This window comes from Coffea arabica, chromosome 2c (genome assembly GCF_036785885.1).
Source record: "Coffea arabica cultivar ET-39 chromosome 2c, Coffea Arabica ET-39 HiFi, whole genome shotgun sequence".
In the NCBI taxonomy this organism is placed as follows: Eukaryota; Viridiplantae; Streptophyta; class Magnoliopsida; order Gentianales; family Rubiaceae; genus Coffea; species Coffea arabica.
Window position 1 is genome coordinate 57,559,145 of NC_092312.1, and position 22,758 is coordinate 57,581,902.

The window sequence follows — 22,758 nt, forward strand, 5'->3', positions numbered from 1 at the left end:
ACTCTTTTTTGTTAAAAAGAAAATTAAAAAAAGTTTTGAATTGTCTGTTTTAATTAATTTTGAGTAAACTTGTAAACCGATTATTATTGATTTATTTGAGTTTGGGTTAACAAAATACTAGGGACACGTGGCAACTATACAAATAAGGGACAGAGGAAATAGAGACTACTTTGGGGATAGATGATTCGAAACTATTAATGAGGCTTTAATTAATTTTAAGTAAACTTGTCAACCGATTATTATCAAAGGCTAAGGCTTCGTTTGATAACACTAAATCTGAATTCTGAATTCTGAATACTGAAATAATTAATTTGCTGAATTTTAAGCACTGAAAAGAGATATATGAATGTCTGAATCTTAATGCTGAATCTATTTATACTGTTTGATAAATGTTCATAACTTAATGTTTAATAAGTTAAATTGTACAATTTTGCCCTTCTATCTTTTAATCCAAAAAGGAAATAGAACATATGATTTAATTAACTTAAAATTGTTAGGTATGAAAATGACAATGATTGTGAAGAGCAATGCATACAATGAAAATGTTTCTTTGTGTGGGAAAAGGGTATGGTTTCATCGTTTTGAGAATGGGAAAACGAGCTTTTAATACTCCAAAAGCACGTTCAATTAGATCTCTCAATCTTGCATGTGCTTGATTAAAGCGTTATCCTTTTGATCTTGGACGAGAAGCATTTCGAAAATCAGACAATCAATATCTAATATTTTGATATGGTGTCATAAAGCCATGTGTGTGTGGATAAGCTACATCACATAAATAATATTTATCTGCACAAAAAATATATATATCAAAATATAAATGTTTGTGGATGAAAATTACTGAAAAAAAATACTATTGTTAAAAAAATTTTTGAATAGAGAATATCAGGTTGTTTTGTTTAATTAGATAAGGATTTTGAATAGGGAATATTATGTTGTTTAATTAGATAAGGATTTTGAATGTAATTAACAAATAGGGATATATTTGGTAGATAAGATAAAGTAGTTGAAGTAAATCTCTTGATTCTTATCAAATTAAGCATTCAGCTACGATTCTTGTGCTGAAAAAAATACATACAAATTCAGCACCACTTAATAAGTTCAGCAGGTGAATTTTTATTTATCAAACACCCACAACATCTGAATGTCTGAATGAATTCAGTTTCAACACTTTTTTATGTTATCAAACAGGCACTAACTTGAGTAAACTTGAGTAACAAAAGTCTAGAGACACGTGGCAGTTATACAAATAAGGGACAGAGGGGACAAAGACTACTTTGGAAACAGAGAATTTGAAGTCAATTAATCAGTATGGGAACTAATCAACAGTTAAATGGGATCCCGCAAAGCTGAAACCGTTGCGGTTGAAAGGTGCTTATTTTTTTTAACTCCACATAGTACAAGGGAGCAATCTAGTTAAGAATAATTCGCTGGAATTTTTTTTGGCAAAATTAGAAATTGTTCGCGTATAAGATCTGGTCCGATTCTGGACACCTTTCCCATGAACAAGTGGGTATATGAGAATTTACATGAATTTCAGATAAACAGCAAAAGTACGACAGATAGAGAATATGAATGTCTGATTTCGTTTAATTTATGATTTATGTCGCTAATTATTCAAGATTTTGAAATATATATATATATATATGTGTGTGTGTGTGTGTGTGTGCCTATACATATATATACATACATATACGTGTGTACTTATGTATGTATGGTGGAATTCAACAAATATTAAGATTGAAATATTTGAAACGAAGTCAATTTTGTGCAAATTTTATTCTAATCTAACATCTAAATATTGATTATATATATAAAAATTTAAAAAATAAACAAATATTTCATTATGACTTGTATAACAGATAGTGACATCACAATTTTTTTTCCTTACTATTTTGAGTGGAAGGGTATTCTTATAAATTTTAGAAAAAAGTACTTTTATTCATGGTGTACCAACATTATCAACATTGATGAGAGTTTATATAGAAGTTGCCCTACAAATATACTTGTTACAGAAGATAAAAACCTGTCAAACTAAAAATCAAATTACAAGCCAAAGTCCTATCAAACATGGCACAACAACTTGTAGATTATATGTTGTTGTTAAGATTTAAATCTAAAAATTTAACTAATTTCCAATATATTCCGAGTAGAAATCACTTTCATTTTGGACATTGTTTGGATACTCTAGGCAGGGGGTATCCGTTATTGCCATGACGCCAGCCAAACACAGTACTAGGCAACTAGTTTTCTGCCTCAATGTCAACAACCGACCCAATTGATTCCTCCCCAATATACCTAGTATTGATCCCACCATTCCATGTCCCCTATGTAAACAGCCATTATAAAAATGCAACAAGACATAGGGCCCTGGATGCGACACAACAACCAGCGTACAAAAGAGCAAATTAACAATGGTTCTATATATTCACGCTTAAGATGTAATTCGATTTTTAATTGCCAACCTTCTCGTGAATAGAAAATCGTATAACCCTAAAGACCCAACAATTTATAAACCTTAAAGCTTGGTTTCATCAATCAACCAGTTAGATATGATAGGTTTCTACCTTAATCTGATCACGCTACGAAGCTCAAGTCCACTATATAAAGCATAGGTTGAGGCAGCACAGCATGCATAGTACACGCGGCATAACTTGCTCAATATCTAGGCCATGGCTTCTCTTACCATGCCAACTCTCTCCTCCAACCTTGCCAATTCCTCCTCCATAGCACATTTCATCTCACTTGCAAAACCCACTCACCCAAATCGCAAAACAGGCCCAAAACTTACATGCAATGCCACAAAAGGTGACCAAAACTCCAGTGATCATGACATTGCCGGCTCCAAAAATGGAGAAACTTCTTTACTGAAGCTTGATAGAAGAAATGTGCTACTTGGCATTGGAGGAGGGCTCTATGGTGCCTCCACTTTTGGTGCCAATCCATCAGCCTTGGCAGCACCACTATCTCCAACATTCACAGCCTGTCACGATGCCACTGACCCCGACAAAAAAGAAATCGACTGCTGTCCACCCTCGGCCACGGCCGCGGATATCACTGATTTTGTTCCTACTGCTCCTTCTGTCATCGCCACTGGACCTGCGGCGCAACTAGTCGACTCGACTTATTTGAAAAAGTACAAGACGGCCATAGAGAAAATGAGGAATCTAAGTTCGGATGATCCACGTAGTTTCACTGCACAAGCAAATGTGCATTGTGCATATTGTAACGGTGGATACTATCAAGATGGCTATGCAGATTCTAAACTTCTATTGGATGTTCACAACTCATGGCTCTTCTTTCCCTTTCACAGATGGTACTTGTATTTCGTCGAGAAGATATGCCAAAACATGGTCGATGACGATACTTTTGCACTTCCCTTTTGGAACTGGGACAATCCACCTGGGATGTTTCTGCCAGCCATTTTCAAAGACTCCTCATCCCCACTCTATGATAGCTTACGCAATCCCTCTCACCTAAATACAGTTCTTGATCTGTCCTACGAAGGCACTGATTCAAAGTGTAACAGCCCCACCTTCCCCTAAGGCGAACCAAAGGGGTTAGCGGACTGCCTGCCCAGCTCTCGCCAGGACTACGGAGCGGTTACACGCGTTCTAAAACGTTTCGGAAATGCAAAAGTGCGCTCGGACAAGCCACAAGAACCAAAATAACAAAATAATAAGCAAAAGGAAAACGATGAATAGTGCCTGGAATAGGGGAAACCGAGAACCCACCAAACAGTAATACATAGCAATTCAACATTTACAACCACACTTGGCATGTCAAAAACTATACATATGGTATACACATATTCGGTTTGCCATTCAGAAGATGAACCCAATACACATTAGGGTTTCATGAGATGAGCTATTCAAAATAGACATATACATGGCTCAATTTGGCAACCAACACGTATGAGCTCCCAAAAGTGATTATTTTCCTGTAAGGAAAACAAAAGGGAACAGAAAGGGGTGAGCTTGCGCTCAATGAGGTACCAAACAGATAGCAATAAAATCATGGCATTTCATGTTTAACAAATCAGATACACATGCCAGATATAAAGCAACGGAACCACTGATTCAAATCAGAAGGATACGGGTGGCTCTCAGGAACCAAATTTCCAGCGCAGTACTTGATCCAGACCGGTTGACCCTCCGTCAACGTATATAGAACCAAAGCGTCCGTAGACCCCTCTTCACTCCAAATTCCGTCCACCAAACACCCCTTTACCGGGCCCGCTCACCGTATCAGTAACAGAAATGGTAATACTCGAGTATACCGGAACCCAAGGGTCTCAATACCCAAAGATCCCCGAACAGACTACCGTGGTTCGTTATCTAATCGTCCAGGCCCTTGCCGGCCCGACTTGAATAACTTAGCCACAGGATTTGAGCTCATAGGTCACAGAAAGGTCGTTGGACACAAGCTTCCAAACGACGTCAGAACAGATACAGTTTCAGATACAGATAACAGATTCAGTACAGTTTCAGATACAGATACAGATAACAGATTCAGATAGACGTTCAGAATTGGAATATGAACAGACCAGAGAACGAGTGTGATAAAGTACACCCTCGCCTCCACTTTATCAAAGCAGTACTTGGCTTCAATAGTCATAAGTCAAGTATTCAGATATTCAGATATTTCACATAAAGGGTAGCAGGCAGTGGTACACTCACCGATTCAACTTCAAAAGTTTCACTTCAGATTGGCCTTAATCGCCAAGAAACCCTAAAATAATCAAAATAAACCAATTGAAGGTTTCATATCTAAAATCGAATAAACGGAATGCACAAGTGAGACATACTAATGCAAGGGTGCAAAAACATGATTTTCTTGAAAACAAAAAGATAACATCAAGACCTAGGCGCAAACAACCCAAAAGCCCTTCATTTCCATCAAAAGGCAAATCCAACTTAAAGAACCAAACGGCCTAGAAAATCGGGCAGCACTTCCCCTAAATTTCTTACTTTTCCAGCCATTAAGGCTTCATTATTTCCTCAAATCAGTCCCAACACCTCACACAAAAGTCATCTCCCAAAAGCCGTTCACTAGGCTCAAAGTAGTACAAGTACAAAAGTTAGCTAGAAAATGACCGGAATAAGAGTAAGCCTTAAAACCATGCCAACCAATAGGGTTTCATAAAGCCATGCCAATCACAACCCCAATAGGGTTTCATATACATATATAAGCATAATAGCAAACCAGAAAATCAGGAAATATAACTCATTTGATCAATCAACAAAAACAGTTTTGGCCTCCGTATGCGGTAATGGTACAAAATGCAATAGGATTATCGGATGAGGGTGTAAGACCCACCATCTCGAAGCTAAAAGACAGAGCTACAACAATGTAGAAGGTCACTCAGTCCAAATCCTAGCACAACTAGGTCAAAATTGCAGAAAACCAAGCCAGAACCGTAATTGCAGGTTCCCAAATCACACAAAACTGGAATACGTCTATCTCAGCCTACACAGGTCCAAATGCATTGATTCCAAAGGCACATGAAATCTAAGACATCAAGCTACATTTCATCAGAAGACACCCACAACAAAATCCAAACCAATTCCAGTCAAAACAGACAATTACTATCGCAGTTCGCACATTCTGTTCACCCAGAACAGCAACAGTAAAAACGGCATAACTCACTCTACACTACTCCAAATGCCCTGAAATTTTGCAGGCACTTCAAACTCATCAATAACTACAACTTTCATGTTTTGAGCAAAGTCCAATTCGGCCTCTATCTATGACCTAAAATTTCGGACAGAATGTTCAACCAAGAACCCTAATTTTCCAGAAATTCTTCCAAATCCAAAATTGATTGCAATTTTCTATCATATGCACCTACTAGAGCCAAAGCCCCTTATTACCAACCATCAAAAACAATCACACCATCAAGATCATATGAAACCAGAAAATTCCTCAAAAAATAAAAAACTCAACCAAATCACTTCAAACCAAGAAATAATCCACAATTTCTAACACAATAGCCACCATTAGGCATAAATTCAACATCATTAGCTATAAGAAAATGTTCAATCATCACTTACCAAGTAAACAAGAGAGAGGAAGATGTTGGACACCTTAATTTCTCCAAAAAGCTTCACCAAAACACTCACTAACACCAAGTGGAAGGATTTTATGGAGTAAAAACTAATTTAGGCAAATAGTTTGGAAGATTGAGCTAGTTGGGAGCTTGAAATTTGAAGCAAGTTTCTTCCTTCTTGAGCTCTCAAGAGTCGGCCAACATAGAATGAAAAATGGTTATTTTTTTGTGAATTTTTGAAGATATTTACTCCATAAGTCAAAAAGGTCAAAACCATGAATAGTAGTCTTAAGTCCTAACCAATGGGAAAATGACACATGGCATCTCATTAAATGCAATTCAATCCTTTAGTCACCTCTCACATCAATCACTTCACACTCCTCTACTTATATATTAACACCCGATAAATTTTACACAGTATCCGAAACTTAACCTTATTGGCCGAATTTTTCCGAACTTTCCGCACTAGTGGGTCCCACTTCCTTTCTATATCCTTAATTTTCAAAAACTACCCAATGCTAGGAAAAATCATATAAAACTTATATTTACTCATAAAAATTATCTAGAAAATTTTCCGGATACAGAAAGTGCAGAAAACAAACCATTGAAAATAAGAAAACCTGGAAATATAATAAAACCTAGAAAATGGAAAAATTACGGGTTCTCACACTCTCTCCCCCTTAAAGAAATTTCGCCCTCGAAATTTTATCTTCCCAATTTAAAGTAACCAATGGCCTGTACCTTCTCCGTCTTCAGAGTCAGAAGAAATAAGGTTCTTCATTTTAGTCCCTTTTCCACTTGACGGGCCAGGGTCGGTCTTGGTTGGCTGCTGGTTCCTTTCTTTTCGTTCAATAACCCCCGGGCAATTAGCAACCAAATGCTCGGCGCTCCCACAACACAGACATCTCCTCCCCTTTTTCCAGCAATCCACTTCAATATGATTGGATTTTCTACAATATCCACAAATTATCTCACCACTCGCTCCACGGCCCTTCTTCACAATTGATCTACCAGCTTTACCCTTTTTCTTTGCATGAAAGATCTTCAGTTGTGGCTTTGTAATTCCCGTCCTTTGAGCTTCCTCTGGCGTTCCCATAGATGTGTTACCTTGTGCCATTGCTACGGTCTCCTTGGAAATCTCTTCGTATTTCCTCTTTAACTCCATATTTTGGTGTAAGAGTTCAAGTTTCTCCGAATACTCTTGCTTCCATTGCCTTTCCCAGTACTCGGTCAGCCTCCTTTGAACCTCTAATTCATCTCGGAGAACCAAAATTTCCTGATACGGATCAACCCAATGTGTCATCTTACTGAAGTGCTGGAACTCGGATGCTAGCCTGCCGGGCAAAACAATGGGTCATAATACATTCTTAAGTACAAGTGGCACTCCCGGTCCTTGTCCAGCTATTGTTTCCCTTTTCTTTTCTTGATTCCTGGCCTCATTTAGTTCCACGTCCACGACGACATCTTCCTCACATATATATATATATATATATATTTTTTTTTTCTCTCTTTTCTTTTTCCCCTTTCCCACAGTACTGCAACGCATAACTACAGTAAAGTGACAAAAGTAATCGAATTCTAGCACACCAATTACACCAAAGACATATACACATATAACACGCCATCTATCAAGAAAACGGATAATCAAGTACACCAACACATGCCAATTAGACAGATAATCCTATGCACAATACCCAAACCACTGTCATGTCATAGGGGTATCAAGCAAATCAAGAGTAAAGGCGATATAGTCCCAGACCCAATTAAAATAACCCCGTCCGATCCCTCACGTCACTTACTATGCAAACTAGATATCCAATAACCTCTTGGACTCATTCTAGCCAAACAAAGCCTATTCATGTTCCCAAAATGCAAATTCCACATACTTAACACCGCCTCAACTCTGAAGTACTCAGGCACAAGAATCCGAAATAAGACAATTCACCTCTCGAGCTGGCCAGTCCCAAGAGTAAACCATCTACAATCGAAATTCCCACCAGACGTACCGATCTATGTTCCTCAGATACCACAAGAAAAGTTAAGGCCTATAACATTCACAATTCAGAACTTAGGCTCGATCGAGCACTTATTCCTTCATACCAATTCACCACATAGTCCAGGCTCACTCCGCGCAGAGACCACGCGAAGCAGGCTCTGATACCACCTGTAACAGCCCCACCTTCCCCTAAGGCGAACCAAAGGGGTTAGCGGACTGCCTGCCCAGCTCTCGCCAGGACTACGGAGCGGTTACACGCGTTCTAAAACGTTTCGGAAATGCAAAAGTGCGCTCGGACAAGCCACAAGAACCAAAATAACAAAATAATAAGCAAAAGGAAAACGATGAATAGTGCCTGGAATAGGGGAAACCGAGAACCCACCAAACAGTAATACATAGCAATTCAACATTTACAACCACACTTGGCATGTCAAAAACTATACATATGGTATACACATATTCGGTTTGCCATTCAGAAGATGAACCCAATACACATTAGGGTTTCATGAGATGAGCTATTCAAAATAGACATATACATGGCTCAATTTGGCAACCAACACGTATGAGCTCCCAAAAGTGATTATTTTCCTGTAAGGAAAACAAAAGGGAACAGAAAGGGGTGAGCTTGCGCTCAATGAGGTACCAAACAGATAGCAATAAAATCATGGCATTTCATGTTTAACAAATCAGATACACATGCCAGATATAAAGCAACGGAACCACTGATTCAAATCAGAAGGATACGGGTGGCTCTCAGGAACCAAATTTCCAGCACAGTACTTGATCCAGACCGGTTGACCCTCCGTCAACGTATATAGAACCAAAGCGTCCGTAGACCCCTCTTCACTCCAAATTCCGTCCACCAAACACCCCTTTACCGGGCCCGCTCACCGTATCAGTAACAGAAATGGTAATACTCGAGTATACCGGAACCCAAGGGTCTCAATACCCAAAGATCCCCGAACAGACTACCGTGGTTCGTTATCTAATCGTCCAGGCCCTTGCCGGCCCGACTTGAATAACTTAGCCACAGGATTTGAGCTCATAGGTCACAGAAAGGTCGTTGGACACAAGCTTCCAAACGACGTCAGAACAGATACAGTTTCAGATACAGATAACAGATTCAGTACAGTTTCAGATACAGATACAGATAACAGATTCAGATAGACGTTCAGAATTGGAATATGAACAGACCAGAGAACGAGTGTGATAAAGTACACCCTCGCCTCCACTTTATCAAAGCAGTACTTGGCTTCAATAGTCATAAGTCAAGTATTCAGATATTCAGATATTTCACATAAAGGGTAGCAGGCAGTGGTACACTCACCGATTCAACTTCAAAAGTTTCACTTCAGATTGGCCTTAATCGCCAAGAAACCCTAAAATAATCAAAATAAACCAATTGAAGGTTTCATATCTAAAATCGAATAAACGGAATGCACAAGTGAGACATACTAATGCAAGGGTGCAAAAACATGATTTTCTTGAAAACAAAAAGATAACATCAAGACCTAGGCGCAAACAACCCAAAAGCCCTTCATTTCCATCAAAAGGCAAATCCAACTTAAAGAACCAAACGGCCTAGAAAATCGGGCAGCACTTCCCCTAAATTTCTTACTTTTCCAGCCATTAAGGCTTCATTATTTCCTCAAATCAGTCCCAACACCTCACACAAAAGTCATCTCATTCCCAAAAGCCGTTCACTAGGCTCAAAGTAGTACAAGTACAAAAGTTAGCTAGAAAATGACCGGAATAAGAGTAAGCCTTAAAACCATGCCAACCAATAGGGTTTCATAAAGCCATGCCAATCACAACCCCAATAGGGTTTCATATACATATATAAGCATAATAGCAAACCAGAAAATCAGGAAATATAACTCATTTGATCAATCAACAAAAACAGTTTTGGCCTCCGTATGCGGTAATGGTACAAAATGCAATAGGATTATCGGATGAGGGTGTAAGACCCACCCTCTCGAAGCTAAAAGACAGAGCTACAACAATGTAGAAGGTCACTCAGTCCAAATCCTAGCACAACTAGGTCAAAATTGCAGAAAACCAAGCCAGAACCGTAATTGCAGGTTCCCAAATCACACAAAACTGGAATACGTCTATCTCAGCCTACACAGGTCCAAATGCATTGATTCCAAAGGCACATGAAAGCTAAGACATCAAGCTACATTTCATCAGAAGACACCCACAACAAAATACAAACCAATTCCAGTCAAAACAGACAATTACTATCGCAGTTCGCACATTCTGTTCACCCAGAACAGCAACAGTAAAAACGGCATAACTCACTCTACACTACTCCAAATGCCCTGAAATTTTGCAGGCACTTCAAACTCATCAATAACTACAACTTTCATGTTTTGAGCAAAGTCCAATTCGGCCTCTATCTATGACCTAAAATTTCGGACAGAATGTTCAACCAAGAACCCTAATTTTCCAGAAATTCTTCCAAATCCAAAATTGATTGCAATTTTCTATCATATGCACCTACTAGAGCCAAAGCCCCTTATTACCAACCATCAAAAACAATCACACCATCAAGATCATATGAAACCAGAAAATTCCTCAAAAAATAAAAAACTCAACCAAATCACTTCAAACCAAGAAATAATCCACAATTTCTAACACAATAGCCACCATTAGGCATAAATTCAACATCATTAGCTATAAGAAAATGTTCAATCATCACTTACCAAGTAAACAAGAGAGAGGAAGATGTTGGACACCTTAATTTCTCCAAAAAGCTTCACCAAAACACTCACTAACACCAAGTGGAAGGATTTTATGGAGTAAAAACTAATTTAGGCAAATAGTTTGGAAGATTGAGCTAGTTGGGAGCTTGAAATTTGAAGCAAGTTTCTTCCTTCTTGAGCTCTCAAGAGTCGGCCAACATAGAATGAAAAATGGTTATTTTTTTGTGAATTTTTGAAGATATTTACTCCATAAGTCAAAAAGGTCAAAACCATGAATAGTAGTCTTAAGTCCTAACCAATGGGAAAATGACACATGGCATCTCATTAAATGCAATTCAATCCTTTAGTCACCTCTCACATCAATCACTTCACACTCCTCTACTTATATATTAATACCCGATAAATTTTACACAGTATCCGAAACTTAACCTTATTGGCCGAATTTTTCCGAACTTTCCGCACTAGTGGGTCCCACTTCCTTTCTATATCCTTAATTTTCAAAAACTACCCAATGCTAGGAAAAATCATATAAAACTTATATTTACTCATAAAAATTATCTAGAAAATTTTCCGGATACAGAAAGTGCAGAAAACAAACCATTGAAAATAAGAAAACCTGGAAATATAATAAAACCTAGAAAATGGAAAAATTACGGGTTCTCACACAAAGGATAGTACCATAACAGTGATAAGCATGGTTCAAAGTCGTGGTCGCGGCCCGGCATCGGTATCGGCATATTGGTCGCGGTCTTGGTGAGATGCAAATTTTAAATCATTTAATATTCTAAAAATTGTGAATAATATAAAAAAAGGTATGCTAAACAAAAATAATAAAAAATAGCAGAAGAAAATTTGTAAAATGTACTATTTTTATACATATTACACATGATAAGTACTTTTAATTATTTAAAACAACGGCATCACAAATAAAATCAAAATAACATAGACCACAATTTTAAAACTAATAATTGCAAAAGTAATATCAACCATTAACAATACAAACTAAAGATTTATTTATAGCATAAAGTTGGAATATTTTGATCAATCTCCTGCCAAAAATAAAAAGAAATCATATTAGATAAAAGGTAAATATGTAAAAAGATATACTAGCACTTTATATTTTCGTATCTGTTAATACCAAGTAGAATGACGATGTAGTTCAAAATCATCCTCATTTGTTGATGAATGGTAAAACAGATGTGGGAGTGGCATAGGACCTTGAGTAGATAGTGTATACGAGTTATCTGGTGTATTTACTGGATGTGAGGATTGACTAGATGTTCCATAATCATTGGACGGAAGAACTTCTGGATTGGAGATGATTTGTTGATGGTAATATCCAAACCCTCGATAGTTAACACTATCGCTGGTACCATATGATGCAGTAGAATCATGACCATAAAATCCAATGTTATTGGAATCAAAAGAAGAACCATCATGAGACTTATCTATTTCTTTTTCATAGCATCCACTACCATGAATGCTAGTAGACCTTTCAACCTATCCAGATCTGTCAAATGGCCGATATCCACTGTAATAGTGAGGAGTGATTCCATATGATTGGTCATAGCCATATCCCAATTGACTAGTACTACGGTTTTGACTAGATTCATGCTCATAAGTTGCGTGTATACCCAAATTTTGCATCTGATCATTGACTCCTCTATATCTTTGTGACCATGAATGGTGAGAGAAAGTATCCTCACTTGAAAATTGAGTTAAATCATTGAGGAATTAACGTTGTGCTTCTATACCAGGACGATAGCCATGATCAGTATCTTGATTAGCATAATAATTATCTTGTCCTTGAGCCCATGACATACCTCTTGCTTGTTGGCTATCTTCATTGTAACTACTATGCCTGAAACAATTGTTCCCTCCGTCTCCATTGTCATCATCATCATTACTGCTGTCACTTTTATTTGAAGATGATGGAACAGTCTGCTTACTGGTTTGGTTAGTCTTATTTTTTTGTTTCCTACTTGAGGATGCAGCAAGACCTTTCTTATTTCTTTTGGTAATATATTGGGACAATGTATCACCAAAACCATCGCTGTCATGTTCTTGATATTCACTACTTTCTGATTCAGTTTGATGAATGCCCTTATCCAACCAATCCAGATTATCTTCAAGCAATGTGGGTTGTTCATTTTCTCTTACCAATCATCCAATATATCATCTTGGTAAAAAATGTGATTCAAGTCAATTGGGTTGTAGAAATCATCAGTATCTCTTTGATGCATCAAAATTTTCACCTTCAATCGCATATTGTAATGCACAAAAACTAATTTATGCAAATTTTTAACTGCCAAACGATTGCGTAGTTTTGTATGAATTAATGACCATGTACTCCAATTTCGCTCACAACCAGGGATGTGTAGGTTTGACTCAATATTTTCACTGCAATATTCCTTAAATTTGGTGCATCTTCACCGTAGTTAAGCCACCATTGAGCTAAACAAACAAAGTAATAATAACATTGATTTATTATTATTATTTTAATATTATAAAAATATTAACTTCATTTATATGATTTAGATGTTTATGTAAGTATGAATTAAGTTGAAACCTGGTAAAGATTTTGGTAATGTTCTTGCTGCAATAGCACTTCCAAAGCCTCCCTTTTTGTTTGCAAAAATTTTGATCTACAAAAATAATGTATACACAGGTGTTAAAATTTTAAAATTTGTTGATTAATATAAATAATCAAATAATCAAAAGAATACCTCATTTATTAAATCAACTTGTGCATCTAAATTTGGCTCCAACTTTGCAATAACTTTCTTTAACCCTTTTCGAACTTCATCCAGATTAAACTCACAAGTTCCAGAATATTGAAGGATCGGGTTCAAAAAATATGCTAAATACAATAAAATAAGAAAATAAATATATATATATATTACATATTTAAATTGGATGTAATATTTTAAATTACCCGCCGCATGTAAATCCCGATGAAGTTGATATTACCATCTATTATCAATCACTTCCCAAATTGTTTTCCAAGATTTCACCAACTTTTGAATAGCCATTTTTGCTCTATCCATTGCCTCATAAATAATTGGCAATATTGGCTTATTATCTTGATCAATAGTCTTTAAAACTTTGACCAGAGGCTCCATTATTGCACACACATTTCTAACTTTTTCCCAAAACTTCTCTGACAATATCAACTCAGCTACTTTAATAGCTTCTACTTTTCTCTTGGTAGTGTTATTAAACTCTGCCCGTTCATTTGAGGTGCACATTCTTTTCAGTTCTGTAGAATGCCGAAGAAGACTTTCTATAGAAATGAATTCAATTGCAAATCTAGTGATACCTTGATGTAGCAGTTCCCTTTTTTTTTGTATATGTCTTCATCAAATTCACTACTTTGTCACTGTTATATATGAAACTTGTTATCTTCTTCCCCTGAGTAATAGTTTCTTTTACATTATCCATTTTGCCAATATCCTCCAACATCAAATCTATACAATGCGCAGCGCAAGGTGACCAGAAAAGATTTTTTCTTTTTGTCATCAACAGTTGTCCAGCTGCTTTCATACTAGATTCACTATCTGTCACAACTTGTACAACATTTTTTTCTCCCACAACCTCTATTTCCACATCCATTAACTTGAAAATATATTCAGCAGTTTTCTTGATATTGGTACAATCAACTAAACTATGGTATATCATGTGCCTATCACAATATACCATAAAATTTATTATTGGATGTTCTGTACGAGTGCTCCACCCATCACACATAAGTGTACAACCAAAAGTTGAAAATTTATCATAAATATCTCCAAAATATTTCTCAAGCTCTTCAAATTCTTTATCTAAATATTCATTTCCAATTTGATAAGCTGAAGGGCCTTTAATACCAGAACCAGCTTTGACAATTTCATCAATCATCAATTGATAATAAGGATTGTCAGCTGCATGATATGGTATAGCATTGAAATGAAAAAAATTTGAAATTGCCTTACCAACTCTTTTTATATTTTCCTTTGCAAACATTGATTTGACTGATTTTTGTTTCGAAGGAAACATATGTGAGTCAATTCCTCTGCTTGTCATTTCATCTGCTTGTCTGACACTGAAATTACGTGACAACCCTCTTTTATTTTCAGAAGTCGTTGGGTTTGAAGTGCCAATACCCATATTCCCTAAAATTCACAATGTTTAACAAATAAAAAATGAATGACTAAATTGCAACTTTATTTAATTATATTTAATAAAATGATATCAAATTTGTTATAATATTTTAGTTTACAAATCATACCTGACATAAACATAGAAGGTCAACTCCCAGATACCGAATGCCTTCGTTGTTCGTCTAAAAATTGCAAGTATTGGCTCTCTCTAATTGCTTGCTTTATCTATTTTTTTTCCAACGCCATCCGACTTTCTTCATCAATTTCAAAAAAGACTTCGTCCTCCTCGTCTTCAACCATGTTGAAATTACCATACATATTTTCTTGTTGGAGAGAATTCAATATTTCTTCTTTTTTCTATTTTATTGTAGCTCTTTGAATGTTACCAACCTTTAGATGCATTTTCATTAAATCTCTAACTTCACTTGAGGCCCTTGGACAAGGTTCAACTTGTCCCATGACATGACCGACATGTTCTTTCAACCTTGTAATGCCACCATGCATTATTTTTCCACAATAATTGCATCTCATAATTTTTCTATTCCCATCCACGGGTTTACCATGATCCCAACCAATATCCTTGCTCGTCATTGTAACTATTACACATATCAATATAAATGGTTAATACATTACAAAATAATTAAAGATATATGGAAAAAATTACAACAAGCAATTTCTGACATTTTATAATTGTAATAATTTATTTCTATTATATTAGTAAGTTAAACATCTAATCTATAATGTAAACCTGCAACAATGATCATTTTTTCATTTATTATAAGAACTTCGGCATTTTGTTTGTTGATGGGTGATTAACTTAAACATATAATTTAGCTCTCCATCTTCCTATAGTTTTTAGTTCACGATCATGATCCACCAGGATGATTATGTATTATAATAAGTTGGAAGATAATACAAAATGTCCCTCTCTATTAGCACAAAAATATACACGTACAGTGGAAGCAATTCTCATATCTCTCTAATTTCTTTGTTAACCACCGTCATATATATATATATATATATATATATATATATGTATGCATATATAGACTAGTAACAATACATGCAAATTCAAATGACCGAATTCAAAAAAAAACCCTTTGAGTGATAGTGCATGCCTATAAGCCTATGTGGACTGTATGACCGAATTCACTGTGAAACTAATTCCTATACCACAAATAACACTAAACCCCTATTTAATTAAAACACTTAACTAACCACATCAAATGCTAATTAGTTTGGTTTAATATTGTCAACACTCTCTTATATGACAAATAGCACATGACTTGAAACTAATGTACACGATTGTGTTATGTATATATGCTGCCCAACAATGAAGATGGTATGACAATAAATAGCGTTATCATTATATTTTTAGCCACACAACTCTATCCATTGTCCCTATCAATAATAGCTAATATGATACCAATTTGAACTTTGCCAAATGGTTGTTTATGCCATATTTTGATAATGGCCTTCTAGTCTCCATTGTTTAGCTATCCGTTGTTTATGGCCTTCTGGTCTCCGGGGATCAAATATAATAGCAGAATTTAAGATATTGATAGCAGGAAGGACCTTTATGATTCGCTTGATTGAAGTGTTCAATTATGTAGTTAATTCATCAAATGGTTTGTCACCAAAGTGGTAAGGTTATTGTCTGGTTGTGATTCTCATCTGGACATCTTCTCCATACCGATATACCTTACACTCCCTCCCCTGGCTATTGTCTATTGCGATGGCTGTAATTCTCATCCTAGCTACCAATATAGATACCATAGTTTGTAATGGCAAAAAAAAAAAGATAATGACCTGATTAAGAGTTATATGTGGAATTTCTGCAATTTTATTGATTCTTTTTTCTTGTTTGCAAATCTGGACTTGTTGGCATTAAAATTTTAGAAACTTGACCAAAAAAATGTTAAAGTTAACAAATTGCAGCAGATCTGATGAACAAAAGATATAGGAAAATGAACAAAACCAACAATAAAGACAAATGTCATATACATTCGTGAACATGTACCTTTCGGAGTGGAATCAACACAAAAAGATCAATGAAACTAATTGCACAGAGATAACTGGTCATCCAACGAATCCCAGGTTCCTTGTAGCTGCCCGGAGGATTTCCCGCAGTGCTTACTTCTGCCTACTCATATGTCTTCTTATTTAGAGCTAACAAATAAGAACCAAGTCCGCTTGAAAGTTCGAAAACAAAGCAAAAGAGCTTAGGGAATCAGACAATACAAAGAAAAGAAAAGTAAAGTGAAGGTAGTATGTTTAACGTGGCAAGTTCAAGGTAGTACCTTCAAAGTAAAGTGAAGGTAGTACCTTCAAGGTGGAAAAGAAAACGCATCTTTTCATGTGATAGTACTGTGGCAAATTTGTTTCTATTTTCCAATGAATGATTTCAAACTTTGACTTCTCCTTCTCATGTGTTAGGATCTAGCTGTAGTTTTTATTCCAAGGGTCGATGTAATTGAGCTGTGGTCCCAGTGCTTCTCCCAATTATATCCGATGTTTTGGATGAGCTTGTCCCAATTGTGTCCGGAAATAGAATAGGGAACCACTATGATTAATCCAAAGAAGGCCCCACGAAGTCTTTTATAACTTGTCCATCACTCGCATTTCTTTCCTCGTATGAAGGATCATCAGTACTAGTCATGGTTCGATATAGGTGGTAGAGAGGTCCCTGAATTTCCCTTTTTTAATCCTTTTTTTTTCCTTTTTTTTCTAAAGGTTTTTTGTTAAATTTACCTTGACTCGGGGTGACTCGGTGTGGCTAGACCGTGACAACCCATCGCGGTGATGTCTCGGCCGATTTCTCGGTGAGATGAGTATCTCAGTCTCGATTCGTCGCGATATCATCTCGGACTAGGCCGAGACGGTGACAGCTTGGCCGAGTCGTCTCGGTCTCGGCCGAGTCTTCGAACCATGGATAAGAAACAATCTCTACCTCATGTACAAGCAAATGGTTACTTAGTCCACAACTCCATTGAGTTTTTTCAGAAAAGCGTTTCGTGTTGGTGAACCATCTGATCCCCGAGCCGGTTCAATTGAAACTAGTCCTCATACGAATGTGCACGTTTGGACTGGCGACCCTAATGAATCTCATGGCGAGGACATGGGCTCCTTCGACTCAGCGGGAAGAGACCCAGCCTTTTATTGTCATCATGCCAACGTTGATAGAATGTGGTCTCTTTGGAACTCTTTAGGAGGCCAGAACTTAACTGATTCAGACTAGTTAAACTTCAGTTTCTATTTCTACAACGAACAGGCAAAGCCTGTAAAGGTTTATGTGAAAGATTGTTTGGACGCTTCAGTTCTTGGATATACTTATCAAACTGTGGATATCCCCTGGCTAAATAGTAAGCCAAGCCTGCGTAGGACGGCTATCGCATTACCAACAGCTCCTACTCCAAGTTGACAAGATTTTTATATCAATGCAAGTTTAAATCCGATTTTTATACCCGTTAGCTGCAAGTATACAGGCCGAAATTGTAACGTAGGGTATGTAATTGGAAAATACTTATTCAAGAATGCTCTTGATAAATCATCCCATCCGGTGAAAGTATTAGGAGCATGAGAGTGTAGCCAAAGTTTGGCCTTATCTCTCAATGAAAATGGGAACAATCTTAGCCTTATAGGATCATCACTAACTCCATTCATTTTAATTGTATCACAAATTTCCAAAAATGTAGCTAAGTGTGAATTATGATCTTCTACTGCATTACCTCCAAATTGAGATTGTTGAACCATTTGGATAAGTGATGGTTTAATCTCAAAATTGTTAGCATTTACTGAAGGCCTTGCTATGCTCGTTTGAGATCCTTGTGTTCCCGGTAGAGCAACATCTCGTAGAACTCGCCTATTTGCTTCATTTTCTGCCATTTCTTCTTCAAATGGAAGCTCTATTAAGATTTCCTCTATTGATTGCCAAATCTCTTGTTCCTCTTGCTATGGTGTGTTCCTTCTTTGTCTATGTACTGTCCTCTCAATTTCTGGATCCAAAAGTGCAATTTCTCGAGACGCTCGGCGCATACACTACAAATAGAAATAAGAGATATTATGCAACTTCAATTGTCAAAATTTGATTACAATGTAGGATTAAATATAATCAGCTCAACTAATAAAAAATAAAGCTGTCTAAATTAATAAAGATGATTAGGTTCTAATATTGCCGCTCCCCGGCAACGGCGCCAAAAACTTGACGGGATTTTTATATCAATGCAAGTTTAAATCCGATTTTTATACCCGTTAGCTGCAAGTATACAGGCCGAAACTGTAATGTAGGGTATATATCGGGTTGATCCCACGAGAAGCAATTTAAACAAGTACTAGACCCTTATTTTTCTCTATTATTTAGACTTACAATAAATTTGAGCAGAGAAAGTTTATTGCTATAACCTACAAATCTGATCTGCAAATCTAGTTTAACAAATGCTAAATTCAAATAGAGAAATTTCACTCAAGGAAGACTCTAGGGATGTAGATTCCACTTATGGCATAAACAACACAAATAAATGGATTTATCTCTTGTTATTATTCTTGTTTAACCAGATATTCATTTCCAAATTTACCAAGTCTCATTCTCATGATGAAATGGCCTAGAGTAGTTCAGTTTTTGCTATTTTCATGGTGAAATACTACTACTACTTTGTTTTCTTTCATGAAATGCTAAGTAATCCACTTAAATGTATCTCTATTTTCATGAACATATAACTTAATCTCTACTCATGTGTTTCCATTGTTACTACCAATTCTCATTGAATAATAACAACTATAAACACGCTATTGGTGATCAATCAATAACAAATAATCACAGCTACACAAGTAGACAAGTTAATACAAGATATAACAAGTGTAAATCACATTCAATTAGTATTATTTAGCCATAAGTTTCATCTACTCTCGAGATTAAGAAGTTTAGCTACTCCTGAATGATTTAACAATCAAACACACAAGTTTATTAATGCGAAACATCATAAAGTATAAGTACAAGAAAGATAAAAGAAAGCTTAGCCAATTGAAGGTGAAACTCTTCAATTCCTGCTATGCTCTTGCACAATATGATTACAAGTGAAAACTTCAAATGCTTCTCCAAGAACTCTTAGCTAGAGAGAAAACTAGTTACAAGAAGGAAAACTAGCTACGTATGGTGATCCTCTCTTCATCCTTGTGTCTCTGCATAAAAAGTGGTAGAAAGTCTACTCCTCTCACTTCATAATTTCCTCCACTCAGATTTTGTAAAAAGAAGTCAAAGATATGATATTTCCTTCTGTCTACAACTCATTTGGTCTTCCCTTTTATTGCAGAAGCATGTGCCACTGATTTCTGTCCCTCAAAATAGCTGAAAAGGTTGTGAGAAAGGTAAAGGAAAATTGTTGTGTCACTTGCTGAAGAGAGAGACAGATCCGAGTTTCGGATCCGATGGGTGAAAATGGATTTGAGCTCGGATCTTAAGAATCCGAGGGCTTCCCATGATGGATCCGAGGTTGGATCCTCTGACCTCGAATACACTCCTCTAGAAGTACAGACAAGGGCTCGGATCCCTCTTTGCTCTCACAGATCCGAGCTCAGATCCGTGCCATTAATTTTCCAGTTTTCCACTTCTTTCCTTTTTTCCTCATTTTTGCTCCTAATTTCTTGTATACTTTATCCTTTGGACGATCCTTACATTTCCTTCATCTCGTGCATGAATTTCATACATTGATATTCTTCACAATTTCACAAAATTAACGCATTAATCCACTCATTTATCAAGTTTTGAACACTTAAACAATATTTAAGCAATTATCACCAATAAAGTTCAAATATGGCTTTAATCTTCTCAAAACATACCAAAAGTTCATGCCAAAATTGTACAAAATACACGTTAAATATTCACTTATCAAATTCCCCCACACTTGAATCATTGCTTGTCCTCAAGCAATTTGCACAAAACTTACTTCAATGATTCAATAAATAAAACAATATCCGTACTTTTGTCAAATTTAATTCCTCAAATCCTAGAAACCAATCATTATGCCATTTCTCAGATTACACTAAATACTCATAATATTCAATTAAATAAAAATAATTATACCTTAATTTCAATAAATTCAACTCAATTTCTCATTTTATCCTAATTCCACAAATAAGTAAATCACATAGTCATTTCTATGGCCTTCTTCATCCCATAACCATCAAAATTTTCATAACTAAGAGGGATTTATTCATACTTCATTTTACTTAAATAGTAGAAATGTCTTTTAAAATCGACACTTTTAGGTGAAGATTCCCGGTTACTCAACATTTCACTTATTCAAATTGCTAAGCATACTCTTAATTCCAATACCTTTTTACGCGTGTGGCGGCCCCACTTCTCCCTAAGGCGAACCAGAGGGTTGGCGGGTCGCCTGCCTAGCTCTCGCCAGGACTCACGCAAGAAAACCGACTAAACCCTTTCCTCGTATAACTTAAACCTAAACAGAACTCGTCACCCGAACAATCCAAACCTTTGAATGACCAAAATACTAGGAACATATTAACTTCAGAGATAACATTGCCATTGGACATCTGGACGTTCACTCTTAAACACATCTCCAACCAGTTCAACACATAACTACAAATATACATTACAAACCACAAAGTGAAATTAGAAAATACAAATTCGTTCATACAAGCCAAAGTTTAGGGTTTTTGCTTTTCCAGCTTCAAGTGGCAACCCAAAACAAAAGATACATAGTCCGATTCAAAACAACATTTACAAAAGCTAAAGGTAGACTTCAAGTCTCTCGGATGCCAAAACCTGTTCAGAAAAACAAATAACGTGGGGTGAGCTAAAGCTCAGTGGTGCCCCAAGCATGCAATCATATAAACAAGTAGCAAACAGTAATTTCAAACTAAATTCAACAAGTAGGAAAGCGAATAACAGCACAAAGTTGGATACAGGGCTATCAGGAGTCATTTTCCACGCACTTGATCAAAATTAACTGCAGTTGACCCTCCGTCAACTTTCACTATCTAAAGTCCATGTAGATTTTTTTGTTATCTTAACACGCTCCAACCAACTTACTCCCACTGGGCCCGTTCTTCTCACGAGAGAGTTTGGTAGTACTCGAGTATACCTTATATAGCCTAGTCGAGGGATTCACCCAACGACGTCACACAAGTGGATACCAGGTCAGGATAAGAGGCCCTCCCACCCTAAGGTGTGGTACATTCCCCTGCCTGGTGGATTAGTTGACGAGTCCACGCTCCAGTCAACAATTGCAAGATTTTGGTACTTGAGTTAGGATAAGAGGCCCTCCCACCCTCAGGTGTGGTACATTCCCCCACTCAGTACTTAACTAGTGCGAGCAAGATATTCGAGAAAACATTTCAAATAATTCACCACTCGAAAGGGCTAGTGCGATAAAGTACACATTACCCACTTCGATGGATCAGGAAATCCACTTTCCAATTATCACATAACAAGTCAAGAAAGCATTTTAACACATTAGTCATAGAACAAGCACGGACACTCACCAAAAGTGAAGCTCAAAAGTCAAGCTGGAAATCAAAGTCCACGTCCTCGTTAAACCCTAGAAAACCAAGTTTTAAAAAACTATAAGTTTTACTATATAAACCCTTGGTTTATATATATAAAAGATGATCTGGTTTATAACTAGTTTATTTTCTCAGAATAAATCAATAATTCTCTTAGAATTAAAACTAATAAAAGTGATAGAATATTTCATATGGTTTTTTTTAAAGATACCTTTCTTTCTAGAGGGAAACTAAAACCAATTTAATTCAAACAAGTTTTCTTGTCGAACAAGTTTTCTATGCCTTTCAATTAAAATTATTAAAATCTAGTGTTTTTAACAATTCCCACTAAAACAACTAGCCAGGAAT

The 22,758-nt window shown here is 36.5% G+C and overlaps 2 protein-coding genes across 2 annotated transcripts; one reads left to right on the forward strand and one right to left on the reverse strand.

The window, feature by feature from the left end:
- Window positions 1-2,669: 2,669 nt before the first annotated feature.
- On the forward strand, window positions 2,670-3,542 carry LOC113724420 (polyphenol oxidase, chloroplastic-like). The gene has a single exon (XM_027247327.1). The coding sequence runs from the start codon at window positions 2,670-2,672 to the stop codon at window positions 3,540-3,542; it is 873 nt and encodes a 290-aa protein (XP_027103128.1).
- An 8,939-nt stretch (window positions 3,543-12,481) lies between these two features.
- On the reverse strand, window positions 12,482-15,477 carry LOC140035707 (uncharacterized). The gene is made up of 5 exons (XM_072077042.1): window positions 15,273-15,477; window positions 14,143-14,667; window positions 13,762-14,006; window positions 13,317-13,392; window positions 12,482-12,873 (listed from the first exon to the last, which is right to left on the reverse strand). The coding sequence occupies exons 1-5, from the start codon at window positions 15,475-15,477 to the stop codon at window positions 12,482-12,484; spliced, it is 1,443 nt and encodes a 480-aa protein (XP_071933143.1).
- Between the last annotated feature and the right edge of the window lie 7,281 nt (window positions 15,478-22,758).

Excerpts from the sequence above, each read along its gene's own strand:
- LOC113724420 (XM_027247327.1), top strand. The coding sequence starts at position 2,670 with ATGGCTTCTCTTACCATGCCAACTCTCTCCTCCAACCTTGCCAATTCC.
- LOC140035707 (XM_072077042.1), bottom strand. The coding sequence starts at position 15,477 with ATGACGAGCAAGGATATTGGTTGGGATCATGGTAAACCCGTGGATGGG. Across the intron at positions 14,007-14,142 it reads TCAGGGGAAGAAGATAACAA|AACTGAAAAGAATGTGCACC; the intron begins GTTTCATATATA and ends GGCATTCTACAG. Across the intron at positions 12,874-13,316 it reads ATTACCAAAATCTTTACCAG|ATAATCTGGATTGGTTGGAT; the intron begins GTTTCAACTTAA and ends CATTGCTTGAAG.